We start from the raw sequence: 16432 nt of genomic DNA, 5'->3' as shown, positions 1-16432 counted from the left end.
TTGTCCCCTTTGCTGGCAATGTTTTCCATTAACCCCCTAACCAGGGCTTGCTTTTATTTCAACCGGGTTGAAAGGTAGTTCCCCCCCCCGTCCCCCCAAGATCAGTGCCTAGAGATTGTTGTCGTGGGCTGCAGAAGAGGATTGGAGGGCTGAGGGCGGAGGCCCTGCTCTCGATTGCAAGCTGAGCCCCACGGAGGGTCGACAGAATTGTTGGGCTGAAGTGACATTCCGCTCCCTGGCCGCTAAGGGGAGCCTGCGGTCCATTTTTTGTGGCCGTCACACTGACCATTGCCTTTGTCAGCTTTGTGGATGCACATATGGTAGAATATTATCATTTTATGGTCACAATTATGAGCAATTTGATAGGAAATGACAGCTAAATTATGCCATGTTCTGTGTAGTTGTTTTAATCTAGCATTTTAAATACATAAAGGGGAAGGAGAGAAATACACCTATTTCTTTATTTTGGCGGATTTAGTTCCTCTTGGCTTCAGCTGCTTCTCCCTCCTCTGTCCATCACCCCATCTCCACTCTCGAAACTCCTTGATTTTGGGCTGAATTCACTTTCTGTGGCTAGGGGAACATCTGTTCTCCCCCAGATGTTGCAGCTCCAAATGGAATCGGGTCTTGTTTGATTCTGTCTCCTCCACATCAAGTCTTAGGCTGCTGACTAAAATCACGGGCAAACGCCAAAATGGTAGAGATTCCCGGCTTGTCTCTTGGTTGAACAGCTTGGATCACCCCAGGGTTTGCTAAGCGAAGCCAGTTCTTCCCCTGGCTTTAGCAAGAGCATTTGCAGAATTTGAACCAAAAGAAAACCTTGCTGGCCTCTCTTTTTAAACTGATCTGGCGATTGCTCTGAAGTGTTTGGGCAGAACAGTGGAGCAGGAATGTACTTTGTTTTATGAGATGGAAAGAGAAATAGCCGTTGTGCTTCTGTGAATGTATGAATCTGCCATATGCAGTTTTGGTCACTGGCCATTTTTCCTAGTATTTTGACCATACCTTGTCAGAGCTTCAGAGGAAGAACTCTTTCTCGGCATCTTTTGTCTGAGGGAATCCTGAGAATCATAATAAAATTAATGGATGTTTGTTTGCAAATAGGCAAGGGAGGCTGTACAATACTAGTGAACAGAATAAAGTGAGTTGATGTACCATCTTCGGTGACAAGATGGTGTCAGTGCAGCAAATGATTGCAACTGAAAATTGGTTCAAGTTAGGGGAAGTTAGTGTAAAGGCAGAAGCTTTGGAAACTGTCAGGAGAAGGGCCTAATTGGGTAGTATTATGTATATCCATGAATAGCTTCTATCTCAGTCCCAGCAGACAGTGTATCCAAGAATGGCTTTTAGGTCTGTTGGGGCAGTGGGCAAAATGTGAATCAAGTCAATAATCATACTTTGAAGACCTAAGCAAACACTTGAGAAGTTTAATTGCAATTTTGATTGGATGACAAACAGCACAATTATGGGTTTAAAGTTTCCTTCAATTACTTGTTTTTGCAGCAGCCTTTTTAATTTTATGATTTCCTGTGTGTTTGGGAGCTTTAAATCTCTTCTTTTCTTTCTTTTTTTTTTTACTTTTTGGGTAGTCTTTAATTCAAGTAGCTGAAGAAGGAAAGGCATGTAAATCTCCCTTTAATAGTTCATGAAATGCCCATCTTGTTTGTACAAATAAATCACATTGGCAGTTTTGATCAGCATAAGAAGCTTAAGGTTTTGGGTTATTTTTAAAATCAGTTTTAGCTTCTCCTGTGCAGGTGGCATAGGAGGAGATGGAAGGATTATTTTCCCAAACAGCTCATTCGTCTGATTGGAAACTGCATCTGTAAGTTACGCTGGTGGTCTTGATGCCAGATGGGAGCAGAAAAGATTTGTATTTGATATCCCAGCTGTGCAAGCTGGAGATCTTTTCCTTTGTTCACAGCGCCAGCCCCTGTCTCTTCCAACCAAACCAGAAAACAAGCAGGTAACTTCTGTTTGGCTCATTGGTATGCATCGTGTCCCATTCCCTCTCACTTCAAAGTATAATCAAGTCATGAACTAATTACAATACCATATTCTCAAAGAATGTAAATTTAATTTCCTTTTTGAGACAAGGGGAAGGTGTGAGCTGTGTCTTTATACAGAAGTTCTACAGGTCAACAAGGAAATGACCACGCTTCAAAGAGAAGTGCCTGGCTTGCTCCCCTTTTTCCTCTCCTCCCACTGGCGTGCTATAGGTTTAGCCAACTGACCAACTGCGAGAAAATCTTCCAACCTCCAAATCCTGAGTTCTCGTTATGTTTCCAGGCCTGCGCTTCAGCGATTCTGCTGCTTGTTTCCCAAGCCTTCTGCTTTGCCAACAGTGACTGACCTCCCTGTAGTTCATTAGTGGAGCAGAACCTCTTCCTTCACGGCTCCTCGGCTTGTTGAGCGAAGTAGTTATATAAGCCCAGTTATATTCGAAATGCAGAAGGCAAGTTGCTCATGACTGTTGTGTGACTTTGTCTTTTGGGGCCCTCAGATTTAAAATAATAAAGCCTGCAGAGAAATAGATCAGCTATATCAGTGTTGTCCAAACTTGGCCACTTTAAGATGAGTGGACTTCAACTCCCAGAATTCCCCAGCCAGTCATCTTAAAGTGGCCAAGTTTGGACAACACTGAGCTATATCAATGGTGATGGTGGTGGTGGTGGCTGGTTGTCCAGTCAGCCAGATGTTTAGACTGGGTTTGGCATTTTTATCCACCTATTGAGTCCTTCCCAAGGACCTGGGATAGGCAGATGTTGTTTGATGGTTTGATATGTTAAAGGTATTGTCACAGGATGGAAGCTGTTCCAAGTAAAGCTGCCTTTTGCAATGGACTCATGGTGATTTTGTCAATGCCAAGGGTGCTCCAGATATTTTGGGATTACACCTTAAGGAGCTGGTAATTGTTGGTACTATCTTTGCTTTCTTTTGCCACAGTCATTCTATTTCTATTTGCAGGTCTTCGTATTTTATGATTTTCTCCAGTTCTTTCTCTTCTCTTCTGCTGTCTCCAGGTATTTCAGTGTCCACTACGCAGACTTTTTTTGTCTTTCTTATCAACAATTGTTAAGTCTGGGATGTTGTGTGGCAGGTGCTTTTCGGTTTACCAATAGAGGTGAATATGTGTAGCTCAGGGTTCAACTGGAGTCCTTGGGGTTCTCTGAGCTTGGTTCTTTTCTTGCAAACATTTCATTACCCAGCTAGGTAACATCTTCAGTGCTAAAATGGGATGGGGTTTGGTCTCTGTTTATGTGCTGTGGCCTCATTGCCAGTGCTGGTGGGGGTTCTATTTTGCTCCTCTGGTAGTTTTTTGATTGGTGGTGTGTTTGCTACTTGATTGTGTGCCTGGTGGTAACCTTTCCTTATCTGGGTGGTGATTGCTGGTGATGATTGCTGGTGATTGATTGCTGGTGAGGAGATCTTCTGGTCTTTTGTCTCGTTTGAATAGTATGTAGATGCTGTTAATCTCTATGTGTCTGTTAATTGCTGCTTTGTCTGAATACCAGGCTTCCAAGAATTCTCTTGCATATTTGGATTTAGCTTGGTCTAAAATGCTGACAGTTTCCTAGTTAAAACTATGGTTGAGTCTGTCCATGTGTTGTGAGATTAAGGAATTTTCATCATGTCTTCTGACTGTCTGTCCTACGTAGTGTTTGTTACAGTCCTTACACTGTATGTTGTAGATGACTCCTGCTTTTCTTCTTGGGCTACTGGGTCTTTTGGTTTACTTAGGGTATTTTGGAGTGATTTTGTTGGTTTATGTGCTACAGAGATGCCATATGGTTGTAATAGTCTGTTGGTGGTTTCTGAGACGTTTCTGATGTATGGCAGTGTGATCCTGTGTACACAACCTACACAAGCTATGAAAAGGTCCATAGCATATTTTGGGAATATCAGGCTGGAATTTTGCTCATGTTTGACTGCTTCGGGCAAAGATCTCATAATTTCCCAAATGTGGTCAACTTGATGCTTCTGGGAAACCAAGAAGCAGGTCATGAGGTCAAATCCCACCCATTTCATTCCATGTCTGGTGTTCTGAGAAGGCTTAGGAAGTATTGTGATCAATAGTTGCTGGTTGTTTTGAATTTATTTTTGTTAGGAGGAGTAGCAGAAGCCTTTGTGTGAGGATATACTTGGAACGTGGGCAGAATGCTGTGAGAATATGCTGCTCCAAGTAGCAGAACATCCCATACTAAAAAAATGTTCATAATATAGTTGCTTTAGCTGCGGAGTACAGATTTAGTCCAGCTATCAATCAATGCTATAGTGCTATCATTGTAGTTGAAGCAAAAGCTAGATTTATTAATAAATATAGGAAAGTAGAAAAGCCTTGCTTATCTAAACTACATCTTGAAGAGAGGGAAAGGAAAAAAAAAAGAGGCAAGAAGGTCCCTTTGTCTCTGAAACATTCAATGAACATAGGCCAGGTAAGAAAAGCATGGGAAGATCCTTCCCCTTCATCTATCTGTGGTCACAGGTCAATAAGTGAAAAGAGTTAACCTAGTCTCCACCAACTGTTTTTGTCATGCTAAACAGATCTCCAGATTAATTATTAAATTAATGTATGTATAGGATGCTCAATCAAAAGTTGTCTTCCTAGCCCCCTAGGCTAAGTACAGTCATATATACTGATCCAGAGCCCCATCTTTCTCTCAGTGTGAGATTCCAGATTAATTTATTTTGATATTAGGAGCCAGAGCTGGAAGATGATCTCTTTCAGCTGAACCACATTTAGTTATATATGTATTCATACTGAGTTTGGGAATAAGCCCCCTACCCCCCATTTGAACCACTTCAGTATTTGTTCTAACGAATTAGGAGCATGAGAGTTTGTGAGGGCTACTTCTGAGGAATTGCATCTGTTTAGTTAATTGTTAAAGGGCCTTAACGGCGGATTAACTCGTTTCCATAAAATGTTCTCCAGAGCTTCATAGCCTGAAGCATAGAGAGAGCTCGTTCAATATGGCTGATTCATGCTTATGAAAGCTACCTTAATTTTGTGAGCATCTGGAATCGTTCCTTCTGTGTTTTTAAAACAAGGGAATGCCATTCCCTTGGGCTGCGTCTTTCTGTCATTTCTCCTTGGGTCAGTTTCACATTCTGCATTTGTCATGTGCCGTTTCCACCAACCTGTTCCACATTTCTCTTTGTATGTCCGTCTAACAGTTGATCCCTATTGCAGCATGACTTTCTCCTCTCTCTCTCTTGTGTCTTTTGCCTTCATTCTGCAGTTTGAGTTCTTGGCAGCTAATGTTGGCGAGCGTTTGCTGTCAGCCGAGCTGCAAAGCCAAAGGCAGGGGGATTTCAAAGGCTAGAAACCTTGTTTATCTCGGGTTTGGTCAGCTTGCTTTATGAACTGGGGGTTTTTGTGATAGAAACTGAAGGCATTACTCATCTCCTGAAAATTAGCAGGGTCATTGGGAAGCAAGAAAAGCCCTATTGTAAACCTGATTCATTATAAAATAATAAGAAAAGAAAAGAAGGACAATCTTGGTGAGGTGAAGTCAGCTGAGGCTCTGATTTTACATGGTCTCCTGGGCTGCTTTTATTTTGATACTGGGCGCCTTATATTCCTGGAATTTCTCTTATATAATTTGGGGGCTTAGGAAATAGCGAGGCAGGTCTTTGGTTTCCTTGCTCTTAAAAGGAAAGATCTTCTAAACCAGTGTTTCTCAACCTTGGTAACTTGAAGATGTGTGGACTTCAACTCCCAGGATTCCCCAGCCAGCATGGCTGGCTGGGGAATCCTGGGAGTTGAAGTCCACACATCTTCAAGTTGCCAAGGTTGAGAAACAGTGTTCTAAACAATCCGAGCTCTGTTCTATGCTGGACATGTGGCTGGTTGGCTGTCAAAAGTTGAGCAAGCAGTGATGCATCAACAATTTGGACTGCTTGGTTTTTATATGTTTTATATTTTGTCATGTAGCTTGGATTTAAATGAATTGGACTGTAATTTGTACTCAAAGGCCAGTGTTTAACTCTTGAACGATATAAATGAAAAGGCATTTTCAAGGGAAAAATTCACTCTGGGTCTGGTGAATGTGTTTATCTACTATAAATTTGATTATTGATTGTTACAGCTGGCATAAAAAATATTTTAGGCATCATCACTGATGAAGGCTCCAGAGACCACCAGAAATAATTTCTGGTCCCTTCTCTTTCCTGAAAGAACATATTCAGCTATAAAACCGCCTGAACTCCAGAGTTACTTAGATGAGATGGGCAGCCATAGAAACCAAATAAGTAATAGTAATATTGGTTGCTCAGAAATATGTTCACCTTCTTTAAACCTTACTTTTGCCCTTTCTTGATTCAAGCCAAGTCTGGTATTTGAAGGGATATCCTTTTTGAATTGAAGGAAGTCCCAAATTTTGTCAAGCTGGTTCTAATGGAAGAGACCTCCCTGTGACATTTGGAAAGCAGATGTCTTGGACGTACCATAATTATCCAAAGCAAAGGTCATTTTGAATTTAGTATGACCTTTTCCTGATAAGTAAAGTTAGGCAAAAATTCACTGTATTCTCAGTGAATCAAAAATAAGCCTCTTCGGCCAATCTGGTTCCCACTTTCTAGATCATTCCTGTAACAAAGGACATCTCCGTGTACCAAAAATTTCCTGAAATCATGTCCCAGGCTGAACTGCCTACATCTCAGCCATAGACTGAACAGGTAATGAAAGAATCACCTGGAAGACACCAGTCCATGTCATCCAGGGCCTTGATTGCTCAGTTCGAATTATCCTCCATGGAAGCTCTTCTCACTGTGGTAGAAAACTGCCAGTTGGGTATATTGGCTTGGTCTTCTGCAGGCTGATGGAGAGTAAAGGCCAGACCCTGCTGTGGAGTCTCAGAAAAAATCCTTGTAATCAAGACCTAAAGTTCCTGATACGTTTTAGTAATGTTTATGTTTTATTTTAAATTGTAACTGACCATTTCTGACTCTTCATTGCTGATTTGTTTAATATGTGTGCTGAGATGATGATGATGATATTTTTATCCCATCTTTTTAAAATATATAATTCAAGGTGGTGAACATACTTAATACTCCGGCCTCTAATTTTCACCACCACAACAACCCTGTGAGGTGGGTTGGGCTGAGAGAGAGTGACTAGCCCATAGTCACCCAGCCAGCTCTCATGCCTAAGGGAGGCCTACAACTCAACAGTCTCCTGGTTTCTAGGCCAGCACCTTCGCCATTACATCAGTGTTGATTTAATCTGTTTGCATAGCTAAGAAGGAGTCGTATCCATGTGCTAAAATGAACATGTACTCTAGTTATCAACCAAGATTCATGGACCATTGATGGTCCACAGAAGTCCATTCCCACCTGGACCCTCCTCACCGGTCAGTTGGCTGGAGTCTGCTTGCCATCTCAGTCTCTCTGTCCCCACCAATCAATTCCTTTGATGCCATATTGCAGCCTCTGAATGACATCTCCCTCGGTGATGCTTGTAGACTGGATTGGCAGCAGACCATTGGATTTTTCGGGTGTCCTGATCTGGATCCTGTGAGAGAGTACCGCTAACAAGGAGGGGTCAGATTGCAAAATTGTCCCCATTCCCACCTGCTTGCTTTCTGTGAAGTGGTAGACCAGTTGCTGTTTGCATGGTTTCTAGTTGTTAAAAAATAGCCACTGAGTTTGTTTCTGCTACTGTTGTTCACGGTTCATGAAAGTGAATCAGTGGCTGAAAACTAGTTCGCTGAAGCGTAGAAGTGATAATACAAGTGGAATGTGCATATTAAAATTCATAATACTGAATATGCCTTGAGTTCAGTTACATGTGACTGAAGTTCACATGTGCTGTGCAAAGTGGTACTGTGATCTTGCACAAGCAAACCTAGAAGAAATCTGTGAATAGGAAACAGAAACAATGAATATCTAAAAAGGAGATTTCATTGGGCTGGAGGTAGGAAATTTTGTCAAATGATGCCATCGCCCCATATAAGAATTATTATTATAGGGCATGGAATATATGAAGGAATTCAAATGGTAAACAAACATGTAATTTCAGATATATTTTTTTTGGTACAAAAATAATTAAAAATGGGTCTTTAAAAATGGAAAGGGGAGGAAAGTCAACACAAATGCATCTGTAACCATATCTTTCTCATGGAAAATCTTGAATTCTGATGCTCTTAGAACAAAAAATGCTGGGGGGGGGGGGAGGAGTGTTTGTTTAATTGGGTGGTCCCTACATTTTTAAAATATTTATTTAGTGGTCCATAATGTTTGGGAACACTGATGCACACATTTAATGGCTCTTAAAGAGGAAAGGAAAGCTCTGGAAAGCTTTTCTTTAGGGTTAGATTCTCCTGCCTTTAGGCTGAGATTTCATAGTTGTTCTGACTCTCACAAGTGTTATGCGAGTTATCATCTCAGAAATATATAAGAAACAGGCCTTGCGGGGTTGGAGTAGGGTTAGCAGGTTTGGTCTGCAAAAATCCAGATTACTACTAATTAGTAACAAAGGGAGTTTTATGTATTTTTGGGCCTCTTCTTATGGTGATTTTGGATTTTTGTAAGTCCAAATCTGGTAGCTGTGAGTTGGAGGTGCAGTGCCTTTTCCCCAGGTTATCACACACATTTTAAAGGTAAATTCACTTGTGGGGGGAGAACCCTAATTTTCATTTCAGGAAAATGTAGTGAAACATCTACAAAATTTGTGGGTTTTCCTTGCTGGCTTTTCACACAATCATCTCTCAGAAGGAGAAGCGTGCATGCTTGTTGGGAAGGGGGTAAGGATGTAAGATCTAGGGCAGAAGGAGATGGAGAGCTTTGGTGCCTCCCATGGCTAGTTTTTCTGCCTCTTGAGCTTCCAGTGGCTGCCAGAAAGACTACTAAGGATAGAGAAGTTTGTATCTTCATCTGTGGTTTCCTGGTTTCCTGAGTTCTAGTTTGTGTGCATTTTATTCCATGGTTAGGAGATTGTAGCTGGATAGCCTCTGTGAGCTTAACAGGTTGTGCTGGCCCTGAGTGTTACACAACATGGATGTGCTTGAGTCTCACAATATCTTCCACTAAAGACAGGGAGAACTTGGAGGAGGTGCCAGTGCAGGGCACCTGAAGGGGGACAAGGGAGGTTCACTTCCCTTGAAGTGAATGGACTTGGTGTTTGCAGTCATTTCACATTGCTAGTGCTCTGCTATTTTCAACTCATCCATCCTGTCTGCCTTTTAGGGTCCCCATCAGCTTTAGCTTGCAGGATTATGGTGGGCACCCATCCCCGCCTTTCCCACCTGAGATTTATCCATGATTAGGTATCCCATCTCACGAGGAGTGCCTCTGGGCGGCGTGCCGCGGTAGTTCTCTTCCTGGTTTTGTCCACGAGGCCTCCTCCTGTCCTGGATCCATGGTGAAATGCGCAGAGGCGGGGAGAGTGAAAGGCAGGGGTAGGGGGCCAAGGCAGTGGTCTCCCATGCTCAGCGAGGAAGGGAAGGAATTGCGCTGTGACAAGTGAAGAGCCCATTCATCTCCTCCTGGAATTGCAATGCTGCGAGCGAGGCAGGGCCCTTTTGCTAATATCCTTGCAAATGCCACAGTTTTCTGCTTCTCTAGATCACTGTCCAGAACTTGTCGTCGGCCTCCGGAAGGTCTGCCAGGTTGAGCCTGCGTCTGAGCCGTGGGGAGTTCGCAAAAAGCTTCACATTTGGGAATGTCGTCAAGCAAATTGATGGCCGTGCCGGCCACCGATGAATAAATCATCTCCGCTTTCCTCATTTGCATCTCTGCGCTCCTTCCGCCTGCTCTCCCATCTCCTGCCTCTGTCTCCATCCTTCTTTCGTTTTTCTGCTGAATTACGTTATACTGCCCCATCCTGCTTGTTGCATCTGCTTTCTGCCAAGGGCAGAGGAGCTGTAATCAGGTTGGAAACTCTAGCAGAAGGGGAAGTTGGGGAGCCAAAGAGGTTTGGGTTACAGTCCGGCACTTTGTTTATCCGTCCAAACATCATGGTGGCCTGCGATAACATGGTTCAGACTAGATATACAGAATAGAACCTACACTTCCATTTTTTAAAAATGGCTTTGAAACAGAAGTGACACAAACAAGCATGATACAAAGCAGTTTGATTAGAAGCTTGGGAAGCCTGAAACAGTTTTTGCCTGGCATTGGAATATTGATAGAGCAAGAGCTAGACCAGCCTCTGGGAATAACAGTTCAAAGCTGGTGTGTCATCACTAATAGACCCTTCCCAGCCAATCTCCCCCCACCCGCCCTCAAAAAAAGATGATGGGGTACCCAGAGCAAAACCTCTCACCCCTCACCGAGAAGGCTGACCACTCAGAATATATTCCAAGCCAAAGTTATAAAGGGTCTTTTTAAAAGTGTTTTTGAATTGGACGCAGAGGCAGTGCCACAGTTTTGTAAGATCGTGCATTAGGGGTTGGTTGAAGAAAGCTGCTGTGGCTGGAATTTCTGCACTAACCATTGCTGGAATTGTTGTCCGAGGGGATGTCAATTGATTGCTTGATCCATATGTCCTGAAAGGATGTAGTTTGCAAGGAGTGAAGTGGGCTGCCTTCTACTCTTCAGTTTGGGATCAACTCCGACCTCACAGTACACTTTTAACATTCTCCCAACTTCCGTTTTCCCTAAATCTTGTGATGCCGGGCTGCTTCTAGCATTTGAGATAACAAAGCAAGCATTGTTAGCTGACTTGTTCGCGTACGTAGATAAAATATGTATTGTTTTATTAGAAGCTAGAATAATTTTGATAAAAAGTTAATTTCATTGCTTTATTGTAACAGCACAGTTTGGTTTTGGCAATTAGGATGTTGATTAAATAACAATATGTTGTCATGTGGCTAATTTTGTTTTTTAAAAATGGCTCTTTGACCAACCTTATCCTGTACGTTGATATCCAGGGAAGGTTGGAGACAGTGTTGGGGGATGAGATGGGGAAAGAAAAATCTACCCATAGCTCAAAAACATCCCACTCACCAAAGCTACAGAAAGTGGCATTCCCTTATATCTGGCCACGGTTACAAATGCCGCGTTGTAGCGGTCAAAGGCAATGGACCTTTTTGCTTATTCTCAGAGTGCCCATCTTCTTCCTTCCCCGAAGTTGCTTTTCATTTTGTGTTTTCCAGCGTCTTCTTCTCCAGATGGCTAAAACCTGATTTGCACTGAATTAACAGCAGGGTGTTGACTGTATCTCCTTCCCTCCCTTTTTCCACGAGAAATGTTTTCATCCTTAACTTGTTATCTCACCCCTGCAGAACCAGTACCGAGAGTGCCAGGAATTACTGAGCCTTTATCAGAAATATCTCTCTGAGCAGCAGGAAAAACTCACACGTTCGCTTTCGGAGCTGGAGGCTGCCAGCCAGGAAGAGCAGCAGGTAAGCGTCTCACCTGCCTCCCCATCCACGGCTTCCTTTGGATGGCTGGTCTTCGTCATCCAGTCAGGGTGGGCTCTGTGCTTGTGAGGATTAGGGCTACGCTGTCTTGAAGTCGTGACATACACTGGAGGTCTCTGTGGCTCTTTTCCTTCTTGTGGAGCTTCCTGGGAAGAACTCTCGTGAGCTGCAAGGAGGGGACATCGTCAATTGTAATGGCTTGGGAAACCACTGGGGGAGATCATCCGCCACCATGGGATGAGGTATCATCAATATGACAGATGATGCCCATTATACACCTTCATCCTGGGTGATTTAAGTGATGCTGTGGCTACCCTTTTGCGGTGCCTGGAGGCTGTGGGGGCCTGGATGGGGAACAACAGGCTTCAGCTGAACCCTGGTAAGCTGGAATAGCTGTGGGTTGGGGGCTCCTCTATATCTGGAGGTTTACCATCTTTGGTTCTGGATGGGGTGGCACTGCCCCAGCCAGACCTGGTGTGGAAATTGGGGATCCTCCTGGACTCATGATTCCTGCTTGAGGAGCAAGTGGCAGTCGTGGCCAGGAGGGCTTTTGCTCAACTGTGTGTTGTGCGCCAGTTACACCTTTTCCTGGATCGGAAAGCCCTCCGGTCAGTCACTCATGCCCTAGTCATCTCCCATATAGATTACTGCAATGCACTGTACATGGGACTACCCTTGAAGAGTATCCGGAAGCTACAGCTTGTTCAGAATGTGGCTGCACGGGCAATTTTGGGTGCCCCAAGGATGGCACATGTAACATCTTTGCTGCAGAAGCTGCATTGGGTGGTGGTTTGCTTCTGGATCCAATTCAAGGTGTTGGTTGTTATCTTTAAAGCCCTACATGGCATGGGTCCAGGCTACCTGAGGGACAGTCTCATCCCCATCGACCTGTCCCACTCAGTCAGGCAGGGAAGGTGTGCTACAGACCCCATCAATTAGGGAGTGTTGAGTAGCGGGGTCCAGGAAGAGGGCCTTCTCAGCCATTGCTCCCGCCCTGTGGAACACTCTCCCCACCTCTCCTGGCCTTCTGGAAAGGAGTGAACACCTGGCTCTGCCAGTGTGTGTGGGGCTTGAGGAGGCCTGGAGGTGGTTGGCACCTGAAGACGCTCCTGTAGGTCGATAACTTCTTATATACCACCAATTCCTTGGATTATATTATTTATTTATGAATGCTGTTTTTATTGTATTTTAAATGATTTTTTATTCTTGTTGTTGTAAATGGCCCAGAGTTGCTTTTTGAGTGAGATGGGTGGTGACTAAATTTGAAATATAAATAAATACATAAATAAATAAAATCTTGCTCCTTCCTGATTTAGTAGGGTACATGGAAAATGTCCTGATAAGGTGGCAAGCCCGTTTGGAAAAAAGGGCTTCTCCACAGTGCTGAGTCTGATTTCCTAGATGTTTTCCCCAACCTTCTGAATTCTTAATGCAGATAATATTTTGGATGACTTCCTTTACAAAATGAATGTGACAAGTACCAAATTTGTATGTTATTTGCTCACTCATACCTCCTTTTATGTATCAGTATCATATAGCAGTGTAGATATCTGGAAGGCTTGATATTCTAACCAACTGCCACTTGACGCCTTCTTCTGACCTAAGTGAAATCAGCTTGAGGATACAGTTTTCTCTGAAGATGTTTCCCCAATCACATCCTCTGCCTGCCACCTGAACAAACGAACCACTAAGCAAACTATTTTATTTTTGTCCCCATCTTTCTTTAGGGTTAGGGTTAGGGTAGGGGAAGGTAGGAGAAAGATAAGCTACATGCTTTTCTATTGGCAGCTTTTTTGAGTGGAGCCAGATTCCTCCTGGTGACTTCAGAAAGTGGTATTACATGGTGGTGACTGGAGAAAGGAGAACAGCCATGGCAGAAAGGCAAGGGAGTGAACTAGCATGGAGGGAAAGTTGTTGGCTTTCTTGCAGGCAGGGATCATGGGGGGAAGTCCCAGATGGGGAAATCTGTTCAGGAGCCCTTTTTCAACCCAAGCTCAGATTCATCTAGCACACTGTCCTTGTCTGTCTGCCCTGCACATTTTTTTCAAAGCCATCTGTGCTATGACAAAACAGTGCCCACGAGTGCTCCTGATTTTGGTTCTGACCTTAAGGCAAAACAGGGCAAGAACTTCACATAAATAGGTAAACACAGTTTCTCTGAAACTCCCAAGGCTTAGGAGACCAACCATTTTTGGTTCATCTCTGCTTGGTAGTTCTCTGGGATATGGAAGAGGCAAGATGAAATGGCCCTTGGTTCACAGTCTGATGCCTCCATTCTCAACTTCTGTCTTGGCATGAGTTTGCAAGCTTACTGGGGAAAATGGTGCCAAGATGATTTAAGACAGAGCTCTTGTGGAGTCAATAATCAGTAACTGGAACGTGGTGCTTCTTTTTTTGTGTGTGTGTCTGAGATAAAGTTAATTCCATTTGAAAAGATACTTAAGGTGACATGAATTGAATTATTCAAACCGGCTTTCTCAGCATTAACTCTGGGTTAATATCTCATGATGCCTCTGGTTTCATTACTGGAGTTTTAAGTACATAACTTTTTATAATAAATTCAATACTGAGAAGCTGGGCTGAAATTGGTTTACTTTCTAGCGAGCCATAAAAAAGCAGTATTAATTGTAAAGTGAATATTAAAGCGGTCACTGAACTTGACTCAGACAGATGTGGAAATAGCCCTTCTGATAGGGTAGGTAGAGCAACACATTTCTGCTCTGACAGTAATAGAAAATATTAAAATGTAGTTAAGGTTCTTCCATCAAGAAGAATTTTAGGCAGTCTCTCAGCTGCTCTGCAGTGACCTTTCTTGGCTCTTGTTTTGAGCACTCCTCAGACGTACAGAAAATTGACCTGGTTCCAGGTAATCGCCTCTGACCTAATTATAAAGTCCTTGCTTTGTTATCATCTCAATCAGTGGAAAGAATTCACTTGATTTGGATGAGAAATTGAGGAAATACTTTGCGACTTGGAGAAGCTGTGGGAGTGATTGTTACATTCCAGGGAGATCTTCTCTGAAGGGAGGAGAGTATTCTCAGATTGCTCCCATATGGGAGCAGGGGCAAAACGTTGACTCGGTTGCTGTTTCTTGTGAGAATCTGTGAGCGCAGCTGGTGCTGTTTTGTTTTTTGTTTTTGTTGGTACAAGATCACTGCAGTGGTAGCCCTGGTTCAGAGCATTTGGTTGACTGCTTGCAGCGAAACTGAAAGGAGGTAGAGCTAATTCCCCACCCCAACTTTTGATTTGGTTGGCAAAAATGCAACCACCTCCAAAACTGCCTGGAGAGTGATTCCTGTTAAGTCAGGACTGAGGTATAAAAAATAGTTTTCAAGTCACTATGGGAGGTGGTGTAGGCCACAGAGCTCTTCTGACCCTTTTCTGATGGTTTTGAGCCTGACTTTAATTTGTACCTTCTCAAGGTACAAAGATTGATCTCAACGACTTGAAATGTGTTTGCACCTGTTCTCTTCCTAGGTATCCTCCAGGAAAAGCTGGCACACTTTTTACTGCAATAAACTGTAGTTTAGAGCTTCTTTTCCAAGGCAGGTCATGAGACATTAAAGTCCTTTTTAAAAAGATGCCTTCATATTTTCTGAACAGATGTCATGAGAGCCTCCAGCCTGCTTGTTGTCTGAGTTACCATGCACCAGTTTCCCTCAAGTAGGGTAAGAAGATTCCAGATAATTGTCTGAAATTGAATCTTTTCTACCCTACTGACTGGATGCCAGGAAAGAGTTGGCCTCATCTGAGTACGTTCTTCTACTTGAACACCAATGCAACCTGTTTTAGTGCTGGGAAGTGCCAAGAGCTGTAGAAGAATTCAAAGTGACATATGTCAGAGCACATAACAATATAGATGGACAAGTATCTAAATGTCAGATGGAAGTACTGACTGATCAATTTGGGAGGTAGAACTGGGAAAGGAACAGGCAAGGGAAATCTATGGAAGTTCCAAAGATGTACCTTGGAAGCTCATTCTTGTAAGGAATGATTTACCTTACTCTGTCACCCGAAACAATGATTATAAATATAATTCATGCAGAATTCAGCCTTTAGAAGATTCTTAAAGTGGCAAAGTTATACAACAACAACGTAAGAGGCAAGAGTTTAAAACAGGCAAAAGATTGATAGAGGGAGTATGTATGTATGAATGTGTATGTATGTAACCGGCTGTCTGAAAGTTAGAAGTAAGAGCGCTTGCTAGATATCTTGGGTGAAGACTGTGCAGTCACAAAGTTCTCATGTCTAAGTCCCATCTAGTGTCTCTGTTACTGGCAGCAGGCAGTGTAGGACTGTAGGTGATGAATGCAGTGGGCAGGCAAGTTCCTTTGAAGGTAGCCTTTCAATATATAAATTAGCCTTCCGAGCATTCATCATTTGGAATAGCAGCTTTATAAATTATACACATGTGTGGGTTTTGTGAATTTATGGCTCAACCATTTCTCTCCAAGCTTCATCTTAGGATCAAAAGGAATAACAAATAGGATTGTTTTGTGGTAGGTGATACTATGTAAGAGGGGTGGGGTACTGACATCTCATGTGGTCTGCCAATTTTAGCTGGGCTGTGAGAAGTGTTCCCATATATGCTTTCTGCAGAGAGCTTAGAGACCCACTGGGTTGGCAAGTAGAGAATTGGTCTAAGAAGGCTAGATCCTGTCCCCGCTTATAGGATTTGCAATATTACTAAGCTGATACTCACCCATCATTTGTAAGGCTCAGGCTTTATGTCAAAAACTGGTGGTTCAGGGGCTCTGAAGTCCTCTCTGTGAATTTTATAAAGTTCATAATGAGGACTTCCAATCAGCTCCTAGGGCTGAGTGGTGAAATGTTACCTAAAACAAAGTCCAAATGCATGGTTTCTTCTGTATTTTGGCCAGAGAGCCTTACTCCTGATGCAGAGGAAGTACATATGTGTCATGCTTTGTCTCCTTTCATTGATTTTTCTTGGTATTTGGGGGTACATCATGTTTACCTGTGATATTCTGATTCCTTTTTGAGCAAATCTGGGTAAGTAGCAGCCCCCCCCCTTTAAAAAAGATGTGTTGTATTTTTCCTATTAATATCAG

At 43.0% G+C, this 16432-nt stretch overlaps 1 protein-coding gene across 5 annotated transcripts in view; it reads left to right on the top strand.

The window, feature by feature from the left end:
* Positions 1-16432, top strand: part of KIAA1328 (KIAA1328 ortholog) — a 196057-nt gene that overhangs the window by 69185 nt on the left and 110440 nt on the right. For 3 of the 5 annotated variants that reach the window (XM_007428308.4, XM_088152612.1, XM_088152611.1), the window contains exon 6: positions 11218-11345. The exons of 1 other annotated variant lie outside the window; for it this stretch is intronic. In XM_007428308.4, coding sequence (XP_007428370.3) covers positions 11218-11345 — 128 coding nt within the window. The remainder of the gene's footprint in view (positions 1-11217; positions 11346-16432) is intronic. One more of the 5 variants, XM_088152613.1, reaches the window with a different exon arrangement.

Source organism: Python bivittatus, unplaced genomic scaffold (genome assembly GCF_059951505.1).
Source record: "Python bivittatus isolate LINGU-HERP-01145 unplaced genomic scaffold, Pbiv_v1 ctg000570_np1212, whole genome shotgun sequence".
In the NCBI taxonomy this organism is placed as follows: domain Eukaryota; kingdom Metazoa; phylum Chordata; class Lepidosauria; order Squamata; family Pythonidae; genus Python; species Python bivittatus.
Note: the sequence above shows the minus strand (reverse complement) of the source record. Positions and strands in the feature narration are given on the sequence as shown.